At 47.7% G+C, this 26913-nt stretch overlaps 1 protein-coding gene across 1 annotated transcript; it reads right to left on the reverse strand.

Moving 5' to 3' along the window:
- Window positions 1–360: 360 nt before the first annotated feature.
- On the reverse strand, window positions 361–26913 carry LOC147962537 (jacalin-related lectin 35-like). The gene is made up of 4 exons (XM_087537059.1): window positions 26558–26913; window positions 26143–26320; window positions 868–1062; window positions 361–609 (listed from the first exon to the last, which is right to left on the reverse strand). The coding sequence occupies exons 1-4, from the start codon at window positions 26845–26847 to the stop codon at window positions 361–363; spliced, it is 912 nt and encodes a 303-aa protein (XP_087393185.1). The 5' UTR covers window positions 26848–26913.

Genomic DNA, 26913 nt, shown 5'->3' on the forward strand with positions numbered 1-26913 from the left:
GCACATATAATTCTCACTAAGTTAAAATGCACACTCAATGCATGGGCATATGTGCTACGGAGTATTAGTTTATATTTGTTATCTATCATTCCAAAATGAAAGAAAAAGAGCTCCTTACAATAATAAGAAATTAGCTACTTAAACTTAGAAAATATTGATGCCTGAGGGAACTTATTATTCAGAGAAACATAATAGCTTTTTACATATCACCCTCAATCAATGAACAAAGCACCCGCAGGTGTATACAAGGAACAATAATCATGAAAACAGGCCGAATATCTCTGACCATCTTATTTTCTTGAAGGAGCAGTACTGAAATTAAGCCACATATAGCTCGAGCGAAACCTCTTGACCTGCTAGCTAGTCCATGTAAACACCAATTGCGTTCAGGTATCTCATATCAGTACGCCCAAAGAAGCCGACAATTGTTTTGCCATTCGGTGCGACAGCGCTGAAAGGAGTACCGACTTTTGCATTACCAGTATTTCCATAAGGTCCGTAGGATTTCTTGTTGGTGACAAACTTGAGTGTCTGTATGACATCGAGGTTATTATGTTTGGTAATTGTTCCAGACACTGCTGTCACAACCTCCCCAGGGCCGAGCACAATCTGTACATGAATAAAGTAATTTATCTTAGTACTCCCTCTATTCATCAATATAGGATGTTTCACACTGACCATACAAGTCTCTAAAATGTCTTCTATTTATGAACAGAGGAAGTATATTTTTACAAGGTCCTAAACAACCATAACGGTACAATACCATACCATGAATGGAAATTAATGAATTTTTCTTAATTCGGACGTGAATTAAGGCAAATTAGAGCAGGCCGGCCGGAAAAGAACTAAGTATGTAAATAAACACACCTCGGCGCGGTTGGGATTCTTACTACCCCAAGAACCTGCGGTGTGCTTGTTGCCATTTTGGCTGATGTAAGAATATTCAAGTGAACCAATTACTCCTTGATACAGGATGGTGATGCTCTCTATCTTCCAGGGTTTTTCTGATTCAACAACCGAACCCCCATTGCCACCCCATGGGCCAACCTTCGTGAGAGCGATCTGCATGTGTACAAATAACGGATTAAGAAGGATCAGTGAATAAACATGCAAAAAAAATTTGAACACCAAAAATCTGAAAACCCTTCCTTTCTAACCTGCTTCCGGCAGAAACCGTGGATGGTAAGCTCGATTATGTCTCCACCATCTATGTTCCCGTGCAGCTTTTTGTTTACAACACCACGTGCCATCGCGAATTCACCAGTCCCCCCAACAATAGACCACTCACCTTCTTTCTCAACAGATGCACCTATTACCTGAAGTGTACTTTCCTTGAACCTGTGTAAAAGCTAGTGCATTTAAATATCCTCGCTAATAAAGCCTTTTTAGATGCTTAGTTAGTTAATTATAATTCTGATGAAACAAACTCTGAATGTCTAGTAGACTCTAGGTTGTGTTCCTCACAAAAACAAATCCTAGCAAGTTACAGACAATGCCACAATAGATGGCACGGCATACGTACATATGTAATAAAATATTGTAATGTACGTACCCTTCAATCTCGAACACAATGGTGAAGGTATTGTGCCAAGTACCAGCTTAGAGATGCAGCCCTTGTGCACGGGCCACTAGCTTGGCGTTGAGGCCAACCCCATCATATATAGTCCAGTTGTTAGCTAATGTCTGGCCCCACTCAGTAGTAGGATCTGCAGCTATGATGTTTGATTGGTTTGGGCTCGGTCCCGAATAAATGTGGCGCCAGTACAAGCTACTGAATTTAAACTCGGTCATCTGTACGGACCCACCAAATGGAGTCGTATGGAAATTGGGGTGAGTGGCCATCTACTCGGCTCGTGGAAGTTGGAGCAATGCTAAGTGGAGTAGATCAAAGCGATTCTATCCAGTAGATCTATACTGAATTTGTGTGCTGTGGAAAAAGAAGCTGGTGAGGGTGGGTATTTATAGGCCAGCTCAAGCAGATCAATCGAGTAGATAGACGTACGCACACCATATTAGGTTTATTCGTGAGCATCATCTTGTGCACCGTGATTGTATTCAACATAAGATGCTTCTGTACTCAAGCATAATTTATATCGCCTTGTGCAGCATGAGATGTTTTGCCACCTACGAGAGGCACATGGCTAGCTAATGGTTCTCACCACATGGCTAATGTGATGTACTTCTTTCTTTTTGGGGAAGCTGAGATTTCATTGATTAAACGCCACAACATCTGCTGGGGGAGATTCTACAGAAGAGCCACAAGAGGAGTGCTTATCAAACATGTGATTTTTTTTCCGCAACTGTAGGTGAGCACAATTATTAGGCCTTGTTTGGTTCATAAGTCCTAGGACTTTTTTTAGTCCCAACTTATAAGTCCCAAGTCCCTAAAAAGTCCCTATCTGTTTGGTTCCCGGGACTTATAAGTCTCTATAAGACCATATTACAACTATAAGTCCCTATAAGTCCCTTCTTGAGAGTCTTATTTCATAAGTCCCAAATGCCCACTTTAAGTCCCTATAAGTCCCTCCTGTTTGGTTTAGATAGAACTTATAGGGACTTATTTAAGTCCCTAGACCAATAAGTCCCTGGAAACAAACACCCTCTTACAACCCCGCCGAGCAAAGATAGTGTATAATCTAGGAGCATGGAGGCTGTTGGAGATTTATGGGAAATGATTAGGAGCTCCCGGGTGGTCCCTCCCTTATATCAGAGCCAACTAAATACCTAGGGATCCACATCCAGTTTATATTTTCAAATGTATTCACGATGTGTACTCTCTTCCGTCCTTTTTACTCCACATATTAGATTTGTGTCAAGTCAAACTCTACAAAGTTTCTCCAAATTTATTTAAAAAATATCAACATCTAAAATACCAAATATATATACTATGAAACTATCTTTCATAATAAATCTAACAATATTGATTTGGATTGTGAATATTCATATTCTTTTTCTATAAGTTTGATCAAAGTAGAGACTTCCGACAAAAAACACATGCATGTGTTACTAGCCTATATTACTACCTTCAAACTAGTCATAGTGGGGTGTAACTTGGACTAGTAATATGCATATGTTACTAGTCTATGTTACTACCTCTATGATGGGGAGTAACATATACGTGGTGTCATGCAACACTTAATTTATTAGGCCATATACTCATATTGTCTGGTTGGTTTGATATTTGCCGAGTATTAGGCCTCTTTCAATGCAAAGGTTCTTACATGAGTTGCTAAGTGTATTAAATATCTTGGAAACTCAAGTCCCCAATGCATAGGTGTTTAGCTTTGAGTGCTAAACTTCTTTCTCTTAATTAGTTGTAGACTTAGAATTGTACATGTCACCTAGTTACACGCGCTCAGTATCGTTTCTTCCTGGGGTCACCAAAGTACTCTCTCTCTCTCTCTCTCTCTCTCTCTCTCTCTTCTTAATTAACTTGCCACATCTGATTTTATGCCTACTTGGTAGCCTTGGCATCTTTACATGGTGGAGCATTGGGATGGGCCTTATGCATCGGGCCTCTTGGTCCTGCAAGTTTGGTCGGGTGGACGTTCAAACCCGGACAAAGGTAGTACTTAGGGCATCTTCAACACTTATAAGATACGTATTGGTAAACTTGCTGTCGGTGTCAAAATCGGCGGATCTCGGGTAGGGGGTCCCGAACTGTGCGTCTAGGATCGATGGTAACAGAAAACAGGGGACACAATGTTTACCCAGGTTCGGGCCCTCTCTATGGAGGTAATACCCTACTTCCTGCTTGATTGATCTTGATGAATATGAGTGTTACAAGAGTTGATCTACCACGAGATCGTAATGACTAAACCCTAAAAGTCTAGCCCGACTATGATTATGAGGGTCCCTCTACGGACCTAGCCCTCCAGTTTATATAGACACAGGAGGGACCTAGGGTTACACAAGGTCGGTTACAGAGAAAGGAATATTCATATTTGGTCGCCAAGCTTGCATTCCATGCCAAGGAGAGTCCCATACGGACACATGTATAGTCTTCGGTCTTCGTATCTTCACAGCCCATCAGCCCGGCCCATATCCAATAGGTCGGATGCCCGAGGACCCCTTAGTCCAGGACTCCCTCAGTAGCCCCTGAACCAAGCTTCAATGACGATATGTCCGGCGCGCAGATTGTCTTTGGCATTGCAAGGCGGGTTCGCCTTTCCACATACTCCAAGATAGTCTTCGGATAAAACGAATGTGTCCGGATCTGTAACACAAATACCACACACGACTGGAGAGAATATAATACTTCTCGAGCCCCATCTGCTGACAACTTTTTGTAAGATGACATCACGTCTGTCCGGTCATTATATCGAACCATTTTTGTCCGCCGTTCCGTGTTTCAAGATGCGGTTGTCATTGGCACGTCCTGTCAAGGCAAAGACCGTGTCCCCTTATTGGGGGATTCTCATCAATACGGGCATGGGTAACCCAACCGTGTCGTTTACACAGCCCTTGGGAATAGGTGAGTTTTAGGGCGAGTGGGAAGGCATTCAATATTCACTGCCTTTATAAGGGGATAAGGATTACCCTTCTTCTCCCACGCCTTCTCTCTTCCTCCGCCCTTCCACTCTTGAGCTCCAGCGCCCAAGTTCTCATCTTTCCCCACTCGATCAAGCACTCAACCATGTCCGGATCCAGAGGTCAAGGAAATTGGATGGCCTCCTCCGTGAAGGAGAAGGACATTACTGAGCTTCGGGCAGCCGGGTATCTGGCAAAGGAAATCGCCCACCGTCTTCCAGCAAAGGGGCAAATCGCCCCCACACCGAAGCCCAACGAGAGGGTAGTATTCATCCCTCATTTCCTCCGCGGGCTAGGGTTTCCACTCCACCCTTTCGTCCACGGGCTGATGTTCTATTATGGGTAAGACTTCCATGATCTATCCCCGAACTCTTCCCTCAACATTTCGGTGTTCATTGTCGTGTGTGAGGCCTTCCTCCGCATCCAACCCCACTTCGGGCTGTGGCTCAAAGTCTTCAACGTGAAGCCGAAGGTGGTGGATGGCCAGCACGCAGAGTGCGGAGGCGCCATGGTGAGCAAGCTGACCAATGTCTCCTAGCCGAAAGGCACTTTCGTGGAGACTGTCAAGGAATGGAAGAAATAGTGGTTCTACATCACAGAACCCCGCGATGCCACCTGGGCCGCGGCTGCCGAATTCAACTCCGGCGCTTCCATGCGACTCACCTCCTGGGTTGAGAAGAGCCCAAATTGGTCTTTGTCAGACGAGCTGATAGCGCTGCAAACGCGCATTCAAAGCATAGTGGATAAAGACATCAAGCTCGTCGACGTAATCCAAGTGATGCTGGTGCGCCGGATCCTCCCGTGCCAAAGCCGAAGCCGCCCTCTAGGGGAGTTCAATCTGAAGAAGCACCACACCCTGGAGAGGCTCTTCGAAACAACTCATGAAGATGCCAGGAAGTTGCTCTTCAAGGGCAATGAGATACCGCTAGCCACAGACTCGGACCACGGGCACGATATTAACCACCCCGCCAACGAGGTAAATATTTAATGCATCCTCTACTTGCATGTTTCAAGGAGGATATATGAACTTTTATTGTCATCGCTTCTTCAGGAATGGATGAAGAGGGCGAAGCGGATTCAGTGTCCGGCTCCGCTACCTGAGGAACCAGTCATCCCGTGTCTAGCGGAGATGCTGGTACCGGCGCCCTATACGAAGCCGAAGAAGAAGGCCAAAGGGAAGGCCAAGGGGGTCCGGAGTGGCCCCCGCCGCAGGGGCACCTCAGACAAGACCCGCTCCTCCGCCACCGAAGACGACGACGATGAGGAGGAGGAGGAGGAGAGCGACTCTCCCCTTGATGGGGGGAGGAAGAAGAGGGCGGCCTCCACAAATCTAGAGGTGGAGGCGCCCAAGAAGGGGAAAGGCCCTCTCGCGGAAAGCTCCGCGTGGGACATCGACAGCAGTCCGGAACGACGCCCCTGGCCGCATCGTGAGTACCAAGAACCCGTACTCGCATTTTTATCCAGCCTCTCCACTCTGTGGTATTAATGTGGTTAATCATGTTATTGTAGTCCGGCCAATGACAGCCCCCAGCGATCCTCATCAAGAGGCTTGTTGGATTCGAAGGCAATGGCCAGCGAGACACCGCCAGCCGCTCACTCTCCCAAGGCCAAGGGAGATGACGAGGTGTTGTCCCAAAGGACCTTCCCATGCCAGGGAGAGGTTCAAGAGGCCGCCATGGCGGCGCCGGAGGGCGACACCTCGGCCGCCGAACACATGGGGGATCGGACCCCCATGGAGACTGACCATGGGGGTCGTGCTCAGTCTGTTCCCCATCCGAACATGGATCCGGAGACCCATGCGGCTCCAGAATCTGACAGGAAGCCTCCCTCCAGAGAAGGGGGCGTGCCTGTCCCGCCAGTGACCTATGTCCAACCAGAGGCACCGGATAATCTACTGGAAGCGCTACGAGGTGCTTCCATTGTGGAAGAACACCGTATCCTTATGGGTACGGTGATTGAGAAGGTTCAGTCCGTCAAGAGCGGACTAACCGAAGCCTGCAGCGGCCTGCTGACAGGTTTTGAGGTAAGCGACGCAAAAAGAGAAAATCCCTATGTATAGACAGTAGCCCCTGAGACACTGTCCGGTGTTCGGAAAGAAAAGCCGGACAGAGGATCAATTAAATTTCGCAGGAAACTAATCAAACTGTGTCTTATGTGAATAAGCAGGCGTCGCTGCTTGCCGTGACCTCACACACCGTCGAAGTCTCTGTACTAAAGCGGAGACTGGAGCAGGCCGAGAAGGAGCTCGGCCAAGCGAGGAAGCAGCTGGAAGAACAACAAGGTATATAATGACTTGCTGTGTATTCGAAAAGTATAAATGATGTATACTGACCGTAATGTCATTATTCATGTAGGAGCGACGACCGAGGTCGAGGCCCTTAAAAAGGCCCTGGCCGAAGCCGAGGGGAAAGCTGTCAAGGAGCAGGCCACTCGTAAAAAGCTGAAGGCCAGGCTGAACGAGGTCCAGCAAGAGCTCCTGGATGCTGTGAAAAAGTGTGAGACCTTGGATGGTAATGTTTCGGCTCGAGAGACCGAACTCGCCAAGGCTCACCAGGATGCGGAAGCGGCCCAGTTTGAAGCCCAGGGTGCCCTCCAAGAGATCCAGGAGGCCAAGAAGATCACGGCGGTTAAGGCATTTAGTATGCAAAGCAAGTATGTGAAGAAGAAGTATTTCTTACTAACCCGGATTCGGAGTTCTCCAGGGGCCTTCGCTGATCTCCCGCGCAGTGTGTCCGACGCCGTGGAGTTCTTCCGAGCCGAAGAAGGGAGCTCAGCGGAGAAACTGTTCTGGTCGCGGTACCTTGCACCAGAGCATCCTGTGCCCTTCACCGATTAGCTAAAACAGCTGGTTGAGCTGCATAGGGTGGCCGAACTGGCCATGAAGGATTTGATAATCCGGTTGTGGCCTGCCGAAGCTATGCCCGGCAGCTAATTCGGGCTTGTGAAGCGGCTGGTGAATGTCTGTCCCCGGCTGGACGTCGTAAAGCGGTCGGTCTGTATTGAAGGTGCGCGCATGGTCTTCGCCCGCGTCAAGATGTGGTGGGAGAAGATGGACGCCGTCAAGCTGACCGAGGGGCCGCCAGAGGGCAAGGAGCACCGCACGCCCGAGCGGTATTTTGCAGATGTCCTGGAGGGGTCTCGCATTGTTGCGACGCAATGTGCGAAAGACATTATTTTCGAATGAATACATTCATGTTGTCTTTGCCTTGTATGATGAAACAAGAGTCGTTATGTAATATATGTTTTTTAAATGTTTCTCCTCCTGTGCGGCCGTGTTATGTGAAATCTGAGGGTTGGTCAGTCGTCGGTTTCTGCCCCCATGTAGGAAATACGGGGGTGTTCGAGATGTAATCTAAACACATTGTGGATCTGCCGCGCAGTGTGTCTTACGCCGCGGAGTTCTTCCGAGCCGAAGAAGGAAGCTCTACGGAGAAGCTGTTCTGGTCTCAATATCTTGTGCCAGAACATCCAGTGCCCTTTAGCGATCAGCTAGAACAGCTGGTCGAGCTGCATAGGGTGGCTGAACTGGCCATGAAGGATTTAATAATCCGGCTGTGGCCTGCCGAAGCTATGCCCGGCAGCTACTTCGGGCTCGTGAAACGGCTGGTGAATGCATGTCCTCAGCTGGACGTCGTCAAGCGGTCGGTCTGCATCGAGGGTGCCGCATGGCCTTCGCCTACGTCAAGGTGTGGTGGGCGAAGATGGACGCCGTCAAGCTTACGACCGGGGAACCGCCGGAGGGAAAGGAGCACCGCACGCCCGAGCAGTATTTTGAAGATGTCCTGGAGGGGTCTCGTATTGTGGCGACGCAATGTGCGCAAGACATTATTTTCGGATGAATACATTCATGTTCTCTCTGCCTTGTATGATGAAACAAAGTCGTTCTGTAATATAATGTTTGTTATTTAACAAATTCCACCTCCTGTGCGGCCCTGTTGTGTGAAATCTGAGAGTTGGCCAGTCATCGGCTTCTACACCCACGTAGGAAGTATGAGGGTGTTCGGGATGTAATCTAAACACTCTTGATCCAATTGTTGGTCCTTGAAGGAGGTGTTTAGCGCGACGAACTAGGCAATCAGACTATGCGGCTTTAGCACCCTCACTTAGCCATAGGAGTTCAATAATAGAAATATATGCGCAACCCCTAGTATCCGGACTAGGATGTTGTAGACACTTGATCGGGTAAGTACCAATCCCTCGCGTAGTGCGGAAAAAATCTCTAAGGATTTGAGACCTCCGAAAAGCTGACCGGCTCTCACCGCATCATGACAGTCAGATTTCGGCTTTCTCTACTGAGGTGCTCACTTGGGTAAACCAAGGCACAATCACATTAGTTCTCCCTTTACTACCCTAGCCGATACAACGCAACGTAAGATAGTAAGCACAGGAGTCGGGCAACCCAACTATTGACCAAAGACATGATTCGAAGCCGATGCATATAATGCTAAATTCAGGGTGCCGAACTGTACTGTAAAAGTGTTCTGACTTTTGTTGCCATGTTGTGCGGCGCTATGAAGCCCCTGGCAAATTGAAACGCACTAGAGTGTACGGGTGTTACCTGATAGAGTTTACCAGAAAACAAAAGACAAAATGGAAGAAAAAGAAGAACAAGTGATAAGCTAGAGCCGTAAAACTTGGGTCGCGAACTGTTTCTATTATAATTTCCTTGGTGCGTTAAAGTGCATTTATACAAGTAATGCAATAAGCAGAAGGCTATTTACTATGCCTTAACCAAGGGAGAGCTGCGTGTGGGCCCTGAAAAACAGGTAAAGGGATCATTAAAGAAACCACCTAAAGATTCCCCAGTACATCCATGCTTCTTGTCGCCTTGGTGTTTTTATCCTTCAAGAAGAATCAATGGTTAAGCCGCCATTAAAGGCCTGTGAAAAAGAGAAAAAGAAGAAAGAAAAAGGAAAAAGTGAAATTATGTTTGTCCGGGGCGGTTGAGCCGTATTGTGGACCACAAGCTGATTATGCCTCAATCCGTGTCCATGGTACTTTTAGTGCGTAATTATGTACGCGCGGTGCAATTGCCTCCACTTGGCCAGGACTGGGACGGAGGCCAAATTGCTAGTCGAGCTCTTGACGAGCCGAACTGTCCTTCCGCAGAGTGGTTCGGACTCTCTTGACAGTGTCCGGGGGATCGGCTGCCGAATTGAGGTTCTGCTTGAAAAGGCGGCTCTGTACCTCTGCCGCTAAGGCAGCGGTGTGCTCCTCGGTGCGGAGAGAGCGTTCCGTGTTTCCATTGACTGTTATGACACCGCATGGTCCGGGCATCTTGAGCTTGAGATAAGATTAGTGTGGCACCGCGTTGAACCAAGCAAATGAGGTTCGTCCGAGCACTGCGTGGTAGCCGCTGCGAAAAGGGGCGATATCGAAGATTAAATCCTCGCTTCAGAAGTTGTCCGGAGATCCTAAGACAACCTCTAGTGTGATTGAGCCCGTACAACGGGCCTCTACGCCTGGTATGACTCCTTTAAATGTAGTCTTTGTGGGCTTGATCTGTGATGGGTTAATGCCTATTTTGCGCATTGTATCCGGATAGAGCAAATTGAGGCTGCTGCCCCCGCCCATCAGGACTCGCGTCAGGTGGAACCCATCAATTATTGGGTCCAGGACCAGTGCGGCTGAACCGCCGTGACGGATACTTGTCGGATGATCCCGGCGATCAAAGGTGATCGGGCATGACGACCATGGATTAAATTTTGGGGCGACTGGCTCTATCTCATAGACGTCCCTGAGCGCGCGCTTGCGCTCCCTCTTGGGGATGTGGGTAGCGTATATCATGTTCACCATTTTGACTTGAGGGGGAAACTTCTTCTGTCCCCCTGTGTTCGGCGGCCGGGGCTCCTGGTCGCCGTCCTTGCTTTGCGATCCGTTATCCTTGTTCTCGGCATTTAACTTGCCGGCTTGTTTAAAAACCCAACAATCTCTATTGGTGTGATTGGGTGGTTTGTGTGGGGTGCCATGAATCTGGCACGGACGATCAAGTATGCGGTCCAAGCTAGATGGGCCCGAATTGTTCTTTTGGAACGGCTTCTTCCGCTGACCGGACTTAGATCCACTGAATCCGGCATTGACCGTTGTATCCTCGGTGTTGTCATTGTTATTTCGACGCTTGTATCTGTTGCGTCAAGACTTGTCTTTGCTATTTTTAGCTTCAGGGGTGCCGGCGTCGCTTGCATTGTTTTTCCTATGGGCCAGCCAACTGTCCTCGCCCGCGCAAAAGCGGGTCATGAGTGTCGTGAGAGCCGCCATGGACTTTGGCTTTTCTTGGGCGAGGTAGCGGGCGAGCCATTCGTCACGGATGTCGTGTTTAAAGGCCACTAGGGCTTCGGCATCAGGACAGTCAACGATCTGGTTCTTTTTAGTTAAGAACCTAGTCTAGAATTTCCTGGCGGACTCTCCGGGCTGTTGAACTATGGCTTAAGTCATTAGCATCCAGAGGTCAAACGTATGTACCTTGGAAGTTATCAAGGAAGGCTTCTTCCAAGTCCTCCCAGCTGCCGATGGAATTTTCAAGCAGGCTGTTCAACCAGTGCCGGACTGGTCCTTTGAGTTTTAGGGGGAGGTATTTAATGGCATGAAGGTCGTCGCCGTGGGCCATATGAATATGGAGAATGAAGTCTTCGATCCATACTGCGGGGTTTGTGGTTCCGTCATATGATTCTATATTCACGGGTTTGAACCCTTCTGGGAATTCATGTTCCATGACCTCATCAGTGTAGCAATGAGGCTATGCGGCGCCTCTATATCGGGCCGTATCACGACGTAGCTCTAATGGAGTCCGTCTGCGACTTTCAGCCCGTGCATGACTAGGTTTTTCACGTTCGAATAGATGGCCATCGTCGCATGTCGGGGCACGTCCTCGCGATCCTTAGATCGATATGGTATGTCCTGCTTTATTGTTCAGGTCCCGCCGAAGGTCATATGTATGACCGTGGGCTGCTTTATCTCTGCCTTTGCGATCAGGCGGGGCGGGCTGGTGTTCGGCTTGAGTTGCAGTTTTGTCCCGACCACGTGGTGGTCGGTCAGCCGCATTGTGCAATGGTGGTATGTGTTCCGGCGCTTCATCGTCGAACTGAGGTAGCAATTTGCGCTTCGGGTAGCTTTTAGCTGGACGCTTGAGGCCGTATTTTTCGGCTGCTAGGATATCGGTCCATTTATCGTTGAGCAGATCTTGGTGAGCTTGAAGCTGTTGCTGCTTCTTTTTCACGCTCCTTGCAGTGGCTATTAGCTGGCGCTTGAAGCGCTCCTGTTCAAGAGGTTCCTCGGGCACGATGAAATCCACGGTGCCGAGGCTTGCCTCATCCTCGGAGAGCGGAAGATAATTGTCGTCCTTCGAGTCTTCGTGTGTGGCCTGTTTACCAGGGCTAACCTGCCCATCTTCCCGTTCATCCTGTTCAGTAGCTGCATCAACGGGGCCTTCATTGTCTTCGACACCTTTTGGAGTATTATCTTCTCCTGTGCTGGTGTTGCTGTCTTTACTGCGGTGTGACTTAGAGCGGCTCCGCTGACGCCGGCGCTTTGATTGTATCTCGGAAGGTTTATCCTCAACTGGATCTTCCTTGTCGTCGCGCTATTCTCCTTTGGTGCATCCACCATGTATACATCATATGAGGAAGTGGTCGTCTAGCGTCCGGTGAACGGCGGGTTCTAGGCCTCTTCTTCTCCGGCATCGTCGTCCATACCGTCGATGTCGTCGGAGCCATAATCGAGCATGTCAGTTAGGTCTTCCATAGTGGCTATGAAGTGGGCGGTGGGTGGGAGGTGAAATTCTCCATCATCAGCCTCCGGTTCAAACCGGACACAATTCGACTGTGAGCCCCCCCACTAAAGATAGTGCTCTTAACGAGTTCAGCACATCGCCCAAAGGCGAATGTCGGAAGATGTCCGCAGAGTCGAATTCGACGATCGATGACCGATCAAGCTTGACGCACGCTGACGCACAGGGTTTGGAACCTGTAGCCGGAGATGAGTCCGTAGCTCCGGTGACACAGATGTCACGTTAAGTCTGTGTGCGGCTCCAACGCCGCCGAGTCTACGGCTTCCGCGGAGGGGTTGAGCTTCCCGTCTTCGGATGGCGCGATCTGCTCCGGATCTATGGCCAGAGCAGCTGCAGGTACTATCCCCTGTGTGTGAGTTGATGACAGATTTAGGTCATGTTCATCGTGGTGGCAAGCAGCGGCTGCCGTGGTCTCGAATCTATCAAAGATCAAGTCTCCATGGATATCTGCGACGTAGTTCAAACTTCCAAATCTGACCTAGTGGCCAGAGGCGTAGCTTTCCATCTGCTCCAGATGGCCAAGCGAGTTGGCCCGCAGTGCAAAGCCGCCAAACACAAAGATCTGTTCGGGGAGGAAGACTTCCCCTTGGGCTGCATCGTTGCGGACGATTGAAGGAGCCATCAAACCTTTTGGGGACGGCACAGTGGAACTCTCAATGAAAGCACCAATATCGGTGTCAAAACCGGCGGATCTCGGGTAGAGGGTCCCGAACTGTGCGTCTAGGATCGATGGTAATAGGAAACAAGGGACACAATGTTTACCCAGGTTCGGGCCCTCTCTATGGAGGTAATATCCTACTTCCTGCTTGATTGATCTTGATGAATGTGAGTGTTACAGGAGTTGATCTACCACGAGATCGTAATGACTAAACCCTAAAAGTCTAGCCGGACAATGATTATGAGGGTCCCTCTACGCACCTAGCCCTCCAGTTTATATAGACACAGGAGGGACTTAGGGTTACACAAGGTCGGTTATAGAGAAAGGAATATTCATATTTGGTCGCCAAGCTTGCCTTCCACGCCAAGGAGAGTCCCATCCGGACACAGGTAGAGTCTTCGGTCTTCGTAATTTCACATCCCATCAGTCCGGCCCATATCCAAATAGGTCGGACGCCTGAGGACCCCTTAGTCCAGAACTCCCTCACTTGCCACCTAGGACATAGTGATGATGTGGCATTTAACAAATGAGAAAAGGAGCGGGAAATTGTTTGTAGATTAACCGACAACCTTTGCACAAGCTTCAAGGTGAAATAGACTTAAGGCTATATATTAAGTATCATTGGCCCTGAAAGCATACTCTTAAAAAAATAACTTTCAAATCCTTTGGGGTGTCAAAATCTTCTTCTCCTGCATACATCACTGGCGTTCCATGAGCATAGTTTGTTGCCGCCTATGAGCCTATGTCTTGATGAAGTATACTTGTTTCAACCCAGGAGCTTGTAGAAGCAGCGATAGGAAAATCGTCGATGTAGTTCAGAAGACGTCGGGGGTCATGATCAGCCAAGCCCTAATTGATGTTGCGGAAAAGAAAATGTTGAAAGAGCATGTAAAAACTCTGAAGATCCTGAGTGCTAGCCAAATCAAGACAGGTCCACTAGAGACTAAAATAGAATGGATCTTGGATAACCTACCAGAGACACAAATCTACACACCCTCCCCCGACGACAATTAAACACATGAACAAAATGGGGGTAGGTCGGGGAGGACATTATCTTTAATGTGGGACAACATCACCGCGCTTGCCGCCCAAAACTAGACACACAGACTGGCTCAAGGAAACCTGAACCAAGACCCTCACTCTTTGTACGCCAGACCTTGGTCTTAGGTTGAGCTCGCCGCGGTCCAGGAACAAGCTTCGATGCCCACTTCATGCTGGGGTGCTCGCGAGCACCGCCAGCTGAAGACTAGCGCAGTTCCACCACTCAACCCCGGCGCTGCCATGGCAACTGACTAACCCCCGCACACTAGTTCCATTGCAATCGGAACCTCCCCACCACGAGCGTCGCATGAGCTTTCCCTACCAATGCACGCCCTGAGTTCTCCTGAAAAAAAAAAGCTTTATATTGTAGCAAGGCTTCAGGCCTATTACATGTACAGAAAAATTCTGATCTGGTCCAAGTTGGTTGCTGGGCTATCTAAGACGTGATACACGCACGATCTCTGATCTCTCGAAAAGAAAAAGGCATGCAGCATGGCTGATCGATCAGATTAGATTAGATCAGATCTTCCTCTAAAAAAAGATCAGATCAGATCTCTTGGAAAGAAAAACGCAAGCAGCACGCCGATGGATGAATTTTGTCTCACGCTGAGCACCCTTGCCATCAGCTGATCGTCCTCTGACGTCGCGCCTTCGCTTCGCTTTATCACAATATCACCTACATGCGCAGCAGCAGCCAGGAACAAGTGACAAGAGCAGACGAGTGCTGCATACAATCAATCAGAAAACAATTTTAAATCCATGTTCTACAGCTCGAAGGTAACCTTTCTGGTAGTCCCTTTCCTAAATTTGTTTCTTGTTAATTGAAGTTGATGCCGAGATTTGTTTTTGATAATCCAATAATTGGATCGGATTAGTCCTTTGAAAACCACATTATTTGTGCTTAATTTTGAGACGACACAACAATCAAATTTGTAATGTTTATGGATTTCATTCCCATCAAACCCAATTTGTTTAGTTTGGATTAATTGTTGTTGAGGTATCACAAGGACACTGTTGATGGACAAGTACTTTCAAAGTTCAGTAATCAGTATATATATTTTTAGGAAATTTTAGGAGATTTCTATTTTGCAAGAACTAGTCTATTTTTTAGGCGTAACCAGTTTTTGATTACAAGATGAAACAGGTAGATAACTTCCTGTTGAACATCCGGATTTGCTTCTTTTCTCTATTTGGTAGACTCGATCAATATTTATAGGCTAGAAATTTGTATATGAGTGCCTTGGAGTTCATATTAAAAGGAGAATCCAAGTTGTGCTTGTAAATTTACCTAAATGTACATAGCATTTTGAAATCAAGAGCCAAAGCCATTTTTTTTATGTTTATATTAAAGGGCCCCTGGTTTTACTTTGGCCCCGGGCCCCCAAAATGTCAGGACCGGCCCTGCACTTTGACAGTGTAAAGAAGAAGAGGAAACATGATGGCGGCTAGGATTTTTGATCGCCTCACTCTGCCTCCCTCGGTAAGCCAAGGAGATTAAGGTGATGAATATATCTGACTTTGTTTGTTGCCTTAAAAGGACCTCAATTAGTTTAGCAGGCCATCAATCATACGACAACACAGGCTAGCAATTGGACCTTTTTACGAATGGAAAATTTTGGCTTTAGAAACAAATATTATAAAGCATGCATGTAACAGTTTGTGTCATTTGCAGCCATGAGGACAAGAAAGAAAAAGAGTTGTACTCATTACGTTATTTATGACTTACTTAGTTTGTTACGAATTGATGGTTAATTCTAGTTATGCTATGTTTCCTTGTACAATATGTTTTTGAGTCATTTAATGCAATGTTATATTTGTAAGCAGGGACTTATCAAGGTTGTGATTTTTTATCAAGGTCCCATAGATTTTCCACGTTCATAATTTGTAATCGGCATAGTTTTTACTCTAATGGTTGTATCCAAAACAGAAATTTGCCTATTTTTATGTATTTTATTAATTCGGATCTCATTTGGAGATCAATTTGTTATTTCTTATGGCGAAGTATAACCAAATTTAGTACTGTATTAATTAGTACAATACATACACAACTAATATTCTGCATTGGGTAATTTGAAAATCTATACTTGGGATTGCTTTGAATAAGGCTGGTCATAGTAGGAATAACATAGATGCCACATAGGCAAAAATGATGATGTGGCAAGTCACTAATGGAAGGAGAGGCAAATAGAGTAACATATTATGTTACCATCACAGAGCGCTTCTCAATGCAAAATGAGTCTACAAAATAATAAATGAAGATATGTATGTTACTACACCTATGACACTTGCCACAATGAAGATAGTTGTTACTAGTCTAAGTTACTCCTCACTATGACTAGCCTAACGAGTCAGACTGTCCATGGTGGAGTTGGACCAAATCTGGTTCTTTTATGCAAAAATCAACGTAGCAGCACTTATCTCTACCTCGGTACTTGGCATATTGACTCTTGTTGCTTCGGCGGAACAGCCTTCGGCCCGTATAGGCCCTGAAGCCAGTGTGATGTTCCAGAGGTTTGATACTAACATCATGTCGAAGAGTGTGGGCTCTTGTTGCTTGGGGGGCAGAGTCGTTGCCTCACTGGTATGCGCCCTCGGTACAGAAACGTCATGGTGTTGGAAAGTGTCGACTCCGATCACCCGAGAGGTGAGTTCATCTGCTGTGGTGCTATGTGGCCTCTGACCGGCTCGTGTGCACCATTGATATATTTCTTTTTGAGCAGTTTTCCTTGTTACCTGATCAATTTATTTCCTGTATACATTTGTTAGAAAGACCAGTGGCTTCACTCACCTACTTGGATGTCAACAAAGTGAGCCTTTGTATCTACAAAATTAGAAAATTTAAAGTACAGCATGAAGCGTGCTCCATGTTAGTTAGATTAAATCACATAAGAGACGAGTGTGGCATCAACATATATGAAGCATCATTCATATGGTGTTGGGCCTATTAGTCATAGTGAGGAGTAATTTATACTAGTATCATGTATATGACACTACTCCATATTAATACGCTTGATTTGACATGTAATTAAGCTACCTAGAGACACGCATAAGCTAGATATTTATTTGTCGATCTATGTGAAGCATCTTTTGAATTAATGCAAGGTATCATTGCAGTTTTCTAAAAAAAACGTTATCTTTACAAGATCAGGATCTCAATCAGATAGTTTTGTCTGACCAACCCACTGCTGCACAAAGCACATAATTTCCTTCATGTGCTTTGATCCCACACTTGCCTATTAACAAGATCGCTCTTGCTCTTTCATAAAAAAAAGGAAAAATACGAGAACGCTCTTGCTAAATTGCCCACTTGTAACACAAAAGCAAGCTAACAAACACCGACAAATACTATTAACCATGTATCACTCCAACTGGTAATACAAGACACCATCACCATGAGTAGCTCCTCACTCGGGCACCTTTAAAACTTCATTTCCATTATTACAATGATCTGCTCAAGGTTGAGCACGTACGTCCGGTAGGAACGTGATTAAGGAGGCTGCAAAGCAAAACATTGCTGCGGCATGATACATGTGTCGTGGAGCTCATCGACTCAGATATTAAGCTCTTGTGATACTCCAAAGGACTAGAGGCTGCCCTGAGGGAGCGCACGCTCTGTCCCGCAGCAGGCCAGCAAGCCAGTACATGTGATGGACGGTGGGATTGGTGAGATTCGTAACAAGACAAGATCGCTGAGTTTGATCCTTCACTAGGCATAATCTAACTTATCTTGCAGGTGGAGCCTAATTAAACCTGTTGCTCAATTTTATCGAGGATCAGAGGCAGCTGCATTGTCGGCTCGATCTGACCTCGATGGACGCTGGTGCTAGCTGCAACAGTCGCAAAACAATGTACTCGCCAGTACTGCTTCAAAAGATTCTTGTTCAGCTGTGTCTCGAGTGCTGGACCATTGTGTGCTCGCTTTGCAGCGATGAAACATTAAGATGCAGTTTTTTCAGGGAAAAAGAACAGACTGACCTGCATTTGTTTTTTGAGAAATAACAGAGTGACCTGTCTAGCTGCAAAAAAATATATTGAGCCTTAACTGCAAATTTTTTTTCTTGCGCATCAGTACAGACACAAGCGCTCATATACACGCGCATACACTCATCCCTATGAACGCACACACGCACACCCTACCCCTATGAGCACCTCTGAAAGACTGAGCCGGCATATCATCTTGAGATTTACGAAGTCACCGTAGGCGCCTCGTCGTCGACGGGAACGTCTCCTCCCACTGAAAGCGCATCGCCGGAAATCCTGAAATAAATCCAGGAATAATGCGACCACGATTTGAACCCTGGTGGGTTGGGGAAACCACTGTCCACCTAACCAACTCAACCACAGGTTGATTCGCAACTGCAAATATATTGACTCAAATTGACGGCGAGGACCATTTTTTGAAGCCGGCCCAGCCCCGCACTCCAAGTATCCTCATGTGTGGCCCAGCCCGACTTGGCACAAGAAATTCCTGTGTATATGGGCACCGCTTTGTCTCGCCTGCTGCGGGACCGCGTTCGCTCCCCTCAAGGAAGCCTCTAGTAGGGACCTGTCATTTGGTTTATTTGTTGGTTTTGTTTTTTTATTTTGCATTTGTTTATAATTTCCAAATATTCCGAATACATATATTTCAGAAATTAGTTTATCTAAAAATGTTGGTATTTTGCAGCGATTCGGTGCCCCGGCTCATCTGCACCCGGCTAGAAAAAAATTCACAAAAAATTACAATTTTTTCCCCATGGTAGACAATTTATTGCGTGACGTTTGATCCAAATTTTAGCTCATTTGGACATCTAAGTACCTCTCAGCAAAAAAGATAAATCGGGTCAAAACAATACATGAACAGTAAATTGTTTTACAGACACCGAATTTGTTATTTTTTGCCGAGAGTTGCTCAGTTGCTCAAATGGTTTGAAAATTGGGGGACCTCACACATCAAATTGTCTACCATGGGAGAAAGAATTGGAATATTTTAAATTTTGTAATATTTGTTTTCATTTTTTTTATTCGACATAGGTGCAGATGAGCCTGGGCTCAGAAAAGGATTTCCAGCCTAAGAGCAGCTACAATCAGAACTATCCAATCCTCCAAACGCCAATGGACATGCCCCCACCACCCCCCCCGCCCGACGCAGTGCCTGAACAGTTGCCATTTACCTCACTCCAAAACAAGAAATCCCAAGGTTGGTAACTCTATTTTTTGAGACTTTTTACAGTGCATCATACTACCTAATTTGATGGGTAGTATCAAAATTGATCCAACGGTTAATATAGGTTGACTTAGAATTTAGCTTGGGGACAAATTGGTAATGTGGATTTGTCCTTTTAGTCCCGATGCCACCTGCCCGCCCGACTCCGCTAGCCGGCCGCTGCACGCTCGCCGCATACCTGGCCTCCCGTCATGCCTAAGGACATGTGCCCTCGTATCCACGGCCATGTGCTTTATCAGCTACGTGTGTTCTCCATTTTTGCCATGAAGTTATGCCTCCGGTGGCTCATCTAGGCTGCTGTTACGTATGTTTCTCGTACCTAGGTACGACAGCAAAGGTGCAGTGCAGTGCCTGCTGGAAACAACGACGACATCGAAGGACTCACGACCTCCTCGCCGCCCACGCTATGCTCCAACTCTCATCCTCTCCGCACGACGATCAAATTAAGGGCGACGCTACAAGTAGTCACTTACCACCTCGGGCGACGCCGCAGTCGGCGAATGCGTGCAGGGAAGCGAGAAACTCATTGTGCCCTTGCCAACGAGGCTGTGATGGCCCGGGAAGCCCGTGAGCTAGCATGGCAGGTTGGTGATCGCGGAGCAGCTCGCCTGCAGCCTCCAGCCCCATCGTGGCTGCACGCGCGGGGCACTCAGCCGGTGAGCTCGAGCGAATGCAACTCGTGAGCACATGGTGACGAGGATGTGTTTAAGGAGAAGGCGAGAGACCGAACGATTTTTCAGAATGGAGGTATTACGAAGGATGCATCAGGCCTGATATGTTTTTGCCCCTACGAATTTCAGAGTTTTTATGCTGTTAATATTCCGATTTTACCCTTCAACAGAAAATACTACACTGCTTTAGCCAAAAATACTCCACAATTTGAGCAGTAGTATTGGTTAATCTTGTCCGTTCAATGGATAAAATGGATGGCTCTTATTACTTTGATCTACTGTAAAAGGTCTCTATTTTTTCATACAAACATATGCAAAGTACGTCGACCATACAATATATCATAAAACTTAGCAGTTCCGACGTCGGACATCCAGATAGACAGTGGAGATGTGACCCATGCAAACAGGCTGGTTTATTTTTTTTATTAAATTAATGTGTGACGGCCCTTTATGTGACCCATGCATGCACGTAGCCAGTCGAGAAGTGCAGCATGCACGTTCTCCTTCTCTTCTTTGATTTTTCCCGGTTACCTAGCGCTGCGTACTCGCGGGATGGCATCCGGTCCCTAGCGCTGTGCGATGAAGCCGCGGGATGACACGGTAGATGCGTATCATGGCGAGCTGATCAGGAGTTAGAGCATCTCTAGTGGATCTAGTAAAACCAAAATTGGTTTACGGTTCCCTGAAAATGATTTTGTGAGAACGGGAAGGCTCCAGCAAAACCGAACCTGCAAATTTCGTACTGCAAATTTAGAACATCTTCGTGCTAAAATAGTTCATCACAACCATAGTTCATCACACCCGAATTAAACCTAAATCGACGGCTCAACACTCGTCAAAATCTTATGAAAAAGACAATCAGCAATCATGAATTGTGCCCTCTCTCTGAAAAATACGCAAGCCATCATAAGATGGAGGCGTACCGAAGAGAAGATGGTGAGGTGCATAGTTCCCCCGTGGGCGGCAAGGGCGAAGGTTAAGGAAAAGAGAAGCAGTAGCGAGTGCGTCCGGCCAGAAACGAGGCGTCACGTTAGCATGGAACAGGAGCGTGCGAACGCAGTCGTTCAGAGTGCGGAGAACGCGTTTGGCTCGACCGTTCTGCTGGGAAGTATACGGGCATGTGAGACGAAAAATTGTGCTGTGGTGCGATAGAAAAGTGCGGAAAGCAAGGTTGTCGAACTCTTTTCCATTGTCAGTCTGAAGAGCAAGGATGGGACGCCCAAACTGCGTGCTGACATAGGAGTAAAAAGCCATCAAAGTGGAGAGTGCATCCGACTTTCTGCGCAAAGGAAAAATCCACACATAATGAGAATAATCATCAAGGATAATCAGATAATATAAATAGCCCGAATTACTAGGAACCGGAGAGGTCCACACATCGCTATGAATCAACTGAAAAGAAAAAGAAGCTATGGTGCTGGAGTTATTAAACGGGAGGCGAACATGTTTGCCGACACGACAGGCATGACAGGTGTGATCATCTATCTTATGACAACTGAAACTGAAACTCTTAAGAATATGACGAAGTGTGACGGGGTTGGGATGACCCAAACGAGCGTGCCAGAGATCGACGCCGACGGAGAGAGCAACCGGTGTGGTGGTGGAGGTGGACACTTGCTGTCGGTGTCAAAACCGGCGGATCTCGGGTAGGGGGTCCCGAACTGTGCGTCTAGGATCGATGGTAACAGAAAACAGGGGACACAATGTTTACCCAGGTTCGGGCCCTCTCTATGGAGGTAATACCCTACTTCCTGCTTGATTGATCTTGATGAATATGAGTGTTACAAGAGTTGATCTACCACGAGATCGTAATGACTAAACCCTAAAAGTCTAGCCCGACTATGATTATGAGGGTCCCTCTACGGACCTAGCCCTCCAGTTTATATAGACACAGGAGGGACCTAGGGTTACACAAGGTCGGTTACAGAGAAAGGAATATTCATATTTGGTCGCCAAGCTTGCATTCCATGCCAAGGAGAGTCCCATACGGACACATGTATAGTCTTCGGTCTTCGTATCTTCACAGCCCATCAGCCCGGCCCATATCCAATAGGTCGGATGCCCGAGGACCCCTTAGTCCAGGACTCCCTCAGTAGCCCCTGAACCAGGCTTCAATGACGATATGTCCGGCGCGCAGATTGTCTTTGGCATTGCAAGGCGGGTTCGCCTTTCCACATACTCCAAGATAGTCTTCGGATAAAACGAATGTGTCCGGATCTGTAACACAAATACCACACACGACTGGAGAGAATATAATACTTCTCGAGCCCCATCTGCTGACAACTTTTTGTAAGATGACATCACGTCTGTCCGGTCATTATATCGAACCATTTTTGTCCGCTGTTCCGTGTTTCAAGATGCGGTTGTCATTGGCACGTCCTGTCAAGGCAAAGACCGTGTCCCCTTATTGGGGGATTCTCATCAATACGGGCATGGGTAACCCAACCGTGTCGTTTACACAGCCCTTGGGAATAGGCGAGTTTTAGGGCGAGTGGGAAGGCATTCAATATTCACTGCCTTTATAAGGGGATAAGGATTACCCTTCTTCTCCCACGCCTTCTCTCTTCCTCCGCCCTTCCACTCTTGAGCTCCAGCGCCCAAGTTCTCATCTTTCCCCACTCGATCAAGCACTCAACCATGTCCGGATCCAGAGGTCAAGGAAATTGGATGGCCTCCTCCGTGAAGGAGAAGGACATTACTGAGCTTCGGGCAGCCGGGTATCTGGCAAAGGAAATCGCCCACCGTCTTCCAGCAAAGGGGCAAATCGCCCCCACACCGAAGCCCAACGAGAGGGTAGTATTCATCCCTCATTTCCTCCGCGGGCTAGGGTTTCCACTCCACCCTTTCGTCCACGGGCTGATGTTCTATTATGGGTAAGACTTCCATGATCTATCCCCGAACTCTTCCCTCAACATTTCGGTGTTCATTGTCGTGTGTGAGGCCTTCCTCCGCATCCAACCCCACTTCGGGCTGTGGCTCAAAGTCTTCAACGTGAAGCCGAAGGTGGTGGATGGCCAGCACGCAGAGTGCGGAGGCGCCATGGTGAGCAAGCTGACCAATGTCTCCTAGCCGAAAGGCACTTTCGTGGAGACTGTCAAGGAATGGAAGAAATAGTGGTTCTACATCACAGAACCCCGCGATGCCACCTGGGCCGCGGCTGCCGAATTCAACTCCGGCGCTTCCATGCGACTCACCTCCTGGGTTGAGAAGAGCCCGAATTGGTCTTTGTCAGACGAGCTGATAGCGCTGCAAACGCGCATTCAAAGCATAGTGGATAAAGACATCAAGCTCGTCGACGTAATCCAAGTGATGCTGGTGCGCCGGATCCTCCCCTGCCAAAGCCGAAGCCGCCCTCTAGGGGAGTTCAATCTGAAGAAGCACCACACCCTGGAGAGGCTCTTCGAAACAACTCATGAAGATGCCAGGAAGTTGCTCTTCAAGGGCAACGAGATACCGCCAGCCACAGACTCGGACCACGGGCACGATATTAACCACCCCACCAACGAGGTAAATATTTAACGCATCCTCTACTTGCATGTTTCAAGGAGGATATATGAACTTTTATTGTCATCGCTTCTTCAGGAATGGATGAAGAGGGCGAAGCGGATTCAGTGTCCGGCTCCGCTACCTGAGGAACCAGCATCCCGTGTCTAGCGAAGATGCTGGTACCAGCGCCCTATACGAAGCCGAAGAAGAAGGCCAAAGGGAAGGCCAAGGGGGTCCGGAGTGGCCCCCGCCGCAGGGGCACCTCAAACAAGACCCGCTCCTCCGCCACCGAAGACGACGGCGATGAGGAGGAGGAGGAGGAGAGCGACTCTCCCCTTGATGGGGGGAGGAAGAAGAGGGCGGCCTCCACAAATCTGGAGGTGGAGGCGCCGGTGAAGTTGTTCAACGTAGGAGCGGCGGACAGCACGGCGAAAAGCACCGGGTCCCAGAGCGCTGGCGGCAAAGCCAGCAAGGGCGCTCCGTACGAAGCGGACGCACCGTAAGAAGACGCAGGCACCGAGGTTGGCGGGTAGGCGTAGGCCAACGGGGCAGCGTGGCCATAGGACTGCGGTAGCGCAAAGGGAGCCGGCCACTGGCTAGCCGGCGCGGCGTCGTAGGAGCCGGCCACCGGCGGCTGTAAGGACGAAGCGCCCTGATGTGGATGTGCTGCTCCGTAGGGCACAGACGGGACACCCTGATAATGTGTATACGGAGCGGCCCTGTAGAAGCCTGGAGGTGGGATTTCATACAAAAGCGGGACAGCGTCCTGATGACTGGTGGCTGGAGTGGCGCCGTACGGCGCAGACGGGACGACGGCGCTGTAGGAGCCCACCGGCGGCTGAGCAGCGGAGTCGCCGAAGACCGGCGACGGTGACGCGGCGAATACCTAGGCAGTGGCAGCCATGGAGGCGCAGGCCAGGGAGAGCAGCGGCAGAGGGTGTAGTAATTAGAATTAGCGCTCCAGCAGCGGCAGTACTAGCGATCAGCAGCCATGCGGCTTGGCGGGCGGCCTGCACGTGATGGACTTGGTTTTCACGTGGAGATGTAGCAGCGGCAATGGATATCTCGGCGGATATCTCCTCGTGAGCTGCAGCGTCGCTGATCGTCTCGGGACTGCGGCAACTCGCGGATCCGGCTGCAACTGCGATTCGTACGCTTGAACGCGTACGTACAGCAGACCGACTTCCTGTCGATCTTGGACACGGGCGGCGACTTCGGCGGAAACTGCGGTTCGACGGATCTCTGGATGGCGGCGGCTGGCGCGGAAGATGCGCGAGCAGCGGTGGCGGGGTGGTGGCGGCGGCGCGGAGGAGGTGCGTGGCGGCGGCGGAAGCTAGGGTTAGAACTCGAAAATTGATACCATGTATGTTGTGAGAATTGCACGATATATTGCTCTTCGTGCATAGGCACGTATATATAATGTACAAAGGTGGGCCACGGACTTCAACTATACAAGAAACTAGAAGGCGGGTCTAATACACAATACTCAGCATGCACGTATGTATATCATATATTCTTCCCGTGAATAATTAATGAAATGACTGCATGCATCATCCAGATACTGAGACCGAGGTACATCCTCATTTTCTATAAAAAGTAAAAAAAATATTCTCACGATGAATGGACTGAGGATGCCGCTAAAACCATGGGAAGAGATTACCTACTGATGGGCTGGCCAGAGAGATATGCAATCAATTTCTTTCTGCTAATGTCTGGATCCCCTCCCTCCTCCCAATTTAAAAAATCTAATAAAGATGGGTGAAGTTAAAAAAATGAATATGGTCCATAATGGTGACTATAAAAATGAATATTGACCATATTATCATAGTGATGATTTAAAAAGTTACATAACAGTGATTCCTGAGGGAACTTATTATTCAGAGAAACAAAACAGGTTACAACAAAGCACCCGCAGATGCATACAAGGAACAATAATCATCAAAACAGGCCGGATATCTCTGACCATCTTATTTTCTTGAACAAACAGTACTGAAATGAACCCACATCTGGCTCGAGGGAAACCTCTTGACAAGCTGGCTAGGCCACGTAAACACCAAGTGCGTTCAGGTATCTCATATCAGTACGCCCAAAGAAGCCAACAATTGTTTTGCCATTTGGTCCGACAGTGCTGAAAGGAGTACCAACTTTTGCATTATCAGTATTTCCATAAGGTCCGTGTGTTTTCTTGTTGGTGACAAACTTGAGTGTCTGTATGACATCGAGGTTATTATGTTTGGTAATTGTTCCAGACACTGCTGTCACAACCTCCCCAGGGCCCAGCACAATCTGCACATGAATGAAGGAAATTACCTTAGTACTCTATTTTTACAAGGTTCTAAATAACCACAGCAGTACAATACCAGGCCATGTATGGAAATCTATGTATTTTCTTAATTCGGACGTGAATTAAATAAAGTAAATTAAAGCAGGCCGGCCGGAACAGAACTAAATAGTAGTATGTAAATAATCACACCTCGGCGCGGTTGGGATTCTTACTACCCCAAGGACCTGCGGTGCGCTTGTTGCCATTTTGGCTGATTAAGAATATTCAAGTGAACCAATTACTCCTTGATACAGGATGGTGATGCTCTCTATCTTCCAGGGTTTATCAGATTCAACAACAGAACCACCATTGCCACCCCATGGACCAGCCTTCGTGGGAGCGATCTGCATGTGTACAAATAACATATCAAGAAGGATCGGTGAATAAACATGCAAAAAAATAATTTAAACACCAAAGATCTGAGAACGCTCCCTTTCTCACCTGCTTGCGGCAGAAGCCGTGGATGGTAAGCTCGATTATGTCTCCACCATCTGTTTTCCCGTGCACCCTTTTGTTTACAACACCAGAGGCCATCGCGAGCTCACCAGTTCCCCCGACAATAGACCACTCACCTGTCTGAACAGTTGCTCCCATTACCTGCAGCGTGCTTTCCTTGAACCTGTGTAGAAGCTAGCACATTTAAATATCCTCGCTAATTAATCTGAGCGTGAGAAGCTAGGTGCCCTATCAAAACTTTTAGATGCCTAAACGGAGTTCTAATGAAAAATTCTGAATCCTAGTAAACTCTAGGTTGTGTTCCAATGGAAAAACTCTTAATTGCAAGTTGCACAAAATGACAGAATATATGGGCGGCCTACGCACACATGAAACAAAAGAACATACAATGTACACATACCCTTCAATCTCGAACACAATGGTGAAGGTATTGTGCCAAATACCAGCGTAGACATGCAGCCCTTGTGCACGGGCCACTAGCTTGGCGTCGGTGCCAACCCCATCATATATTGTCCAATTGTTAACTGTTGTCTTGCCCCACCCAGTGGTAGCATCTGCAGCTACGATGTTTGATTGGTTTGGGCTCGGTCCGGAATAAATGTGGTGCATGTACAAGCTACTGAACCTAAACTCGGTGTTCTCCACGGACCCAGTAAATGGAATAGCATGGAAATTTGGGTGAGTGGCCATGGTCAACTCGATTCGTGGGAATGTGAGCAATGCTAAGTGGTTTAGATCCAGACTGGATTTGTGTGC

This window comes from Triticum urartu, chromosome 7A (assembly GCF_056163025.1).
Source record: "Triticum urartu cultivar PI428250 chromosome 7A, HENAU_Tu73, whole genome shotgun sequence".
Classification (NCBI taxonomy): Eukaryota; Viridiplantae; Streptophyta; class Magnoliopsida; order Poales; family Poaceae; genus Triticum; species Triticum urartu.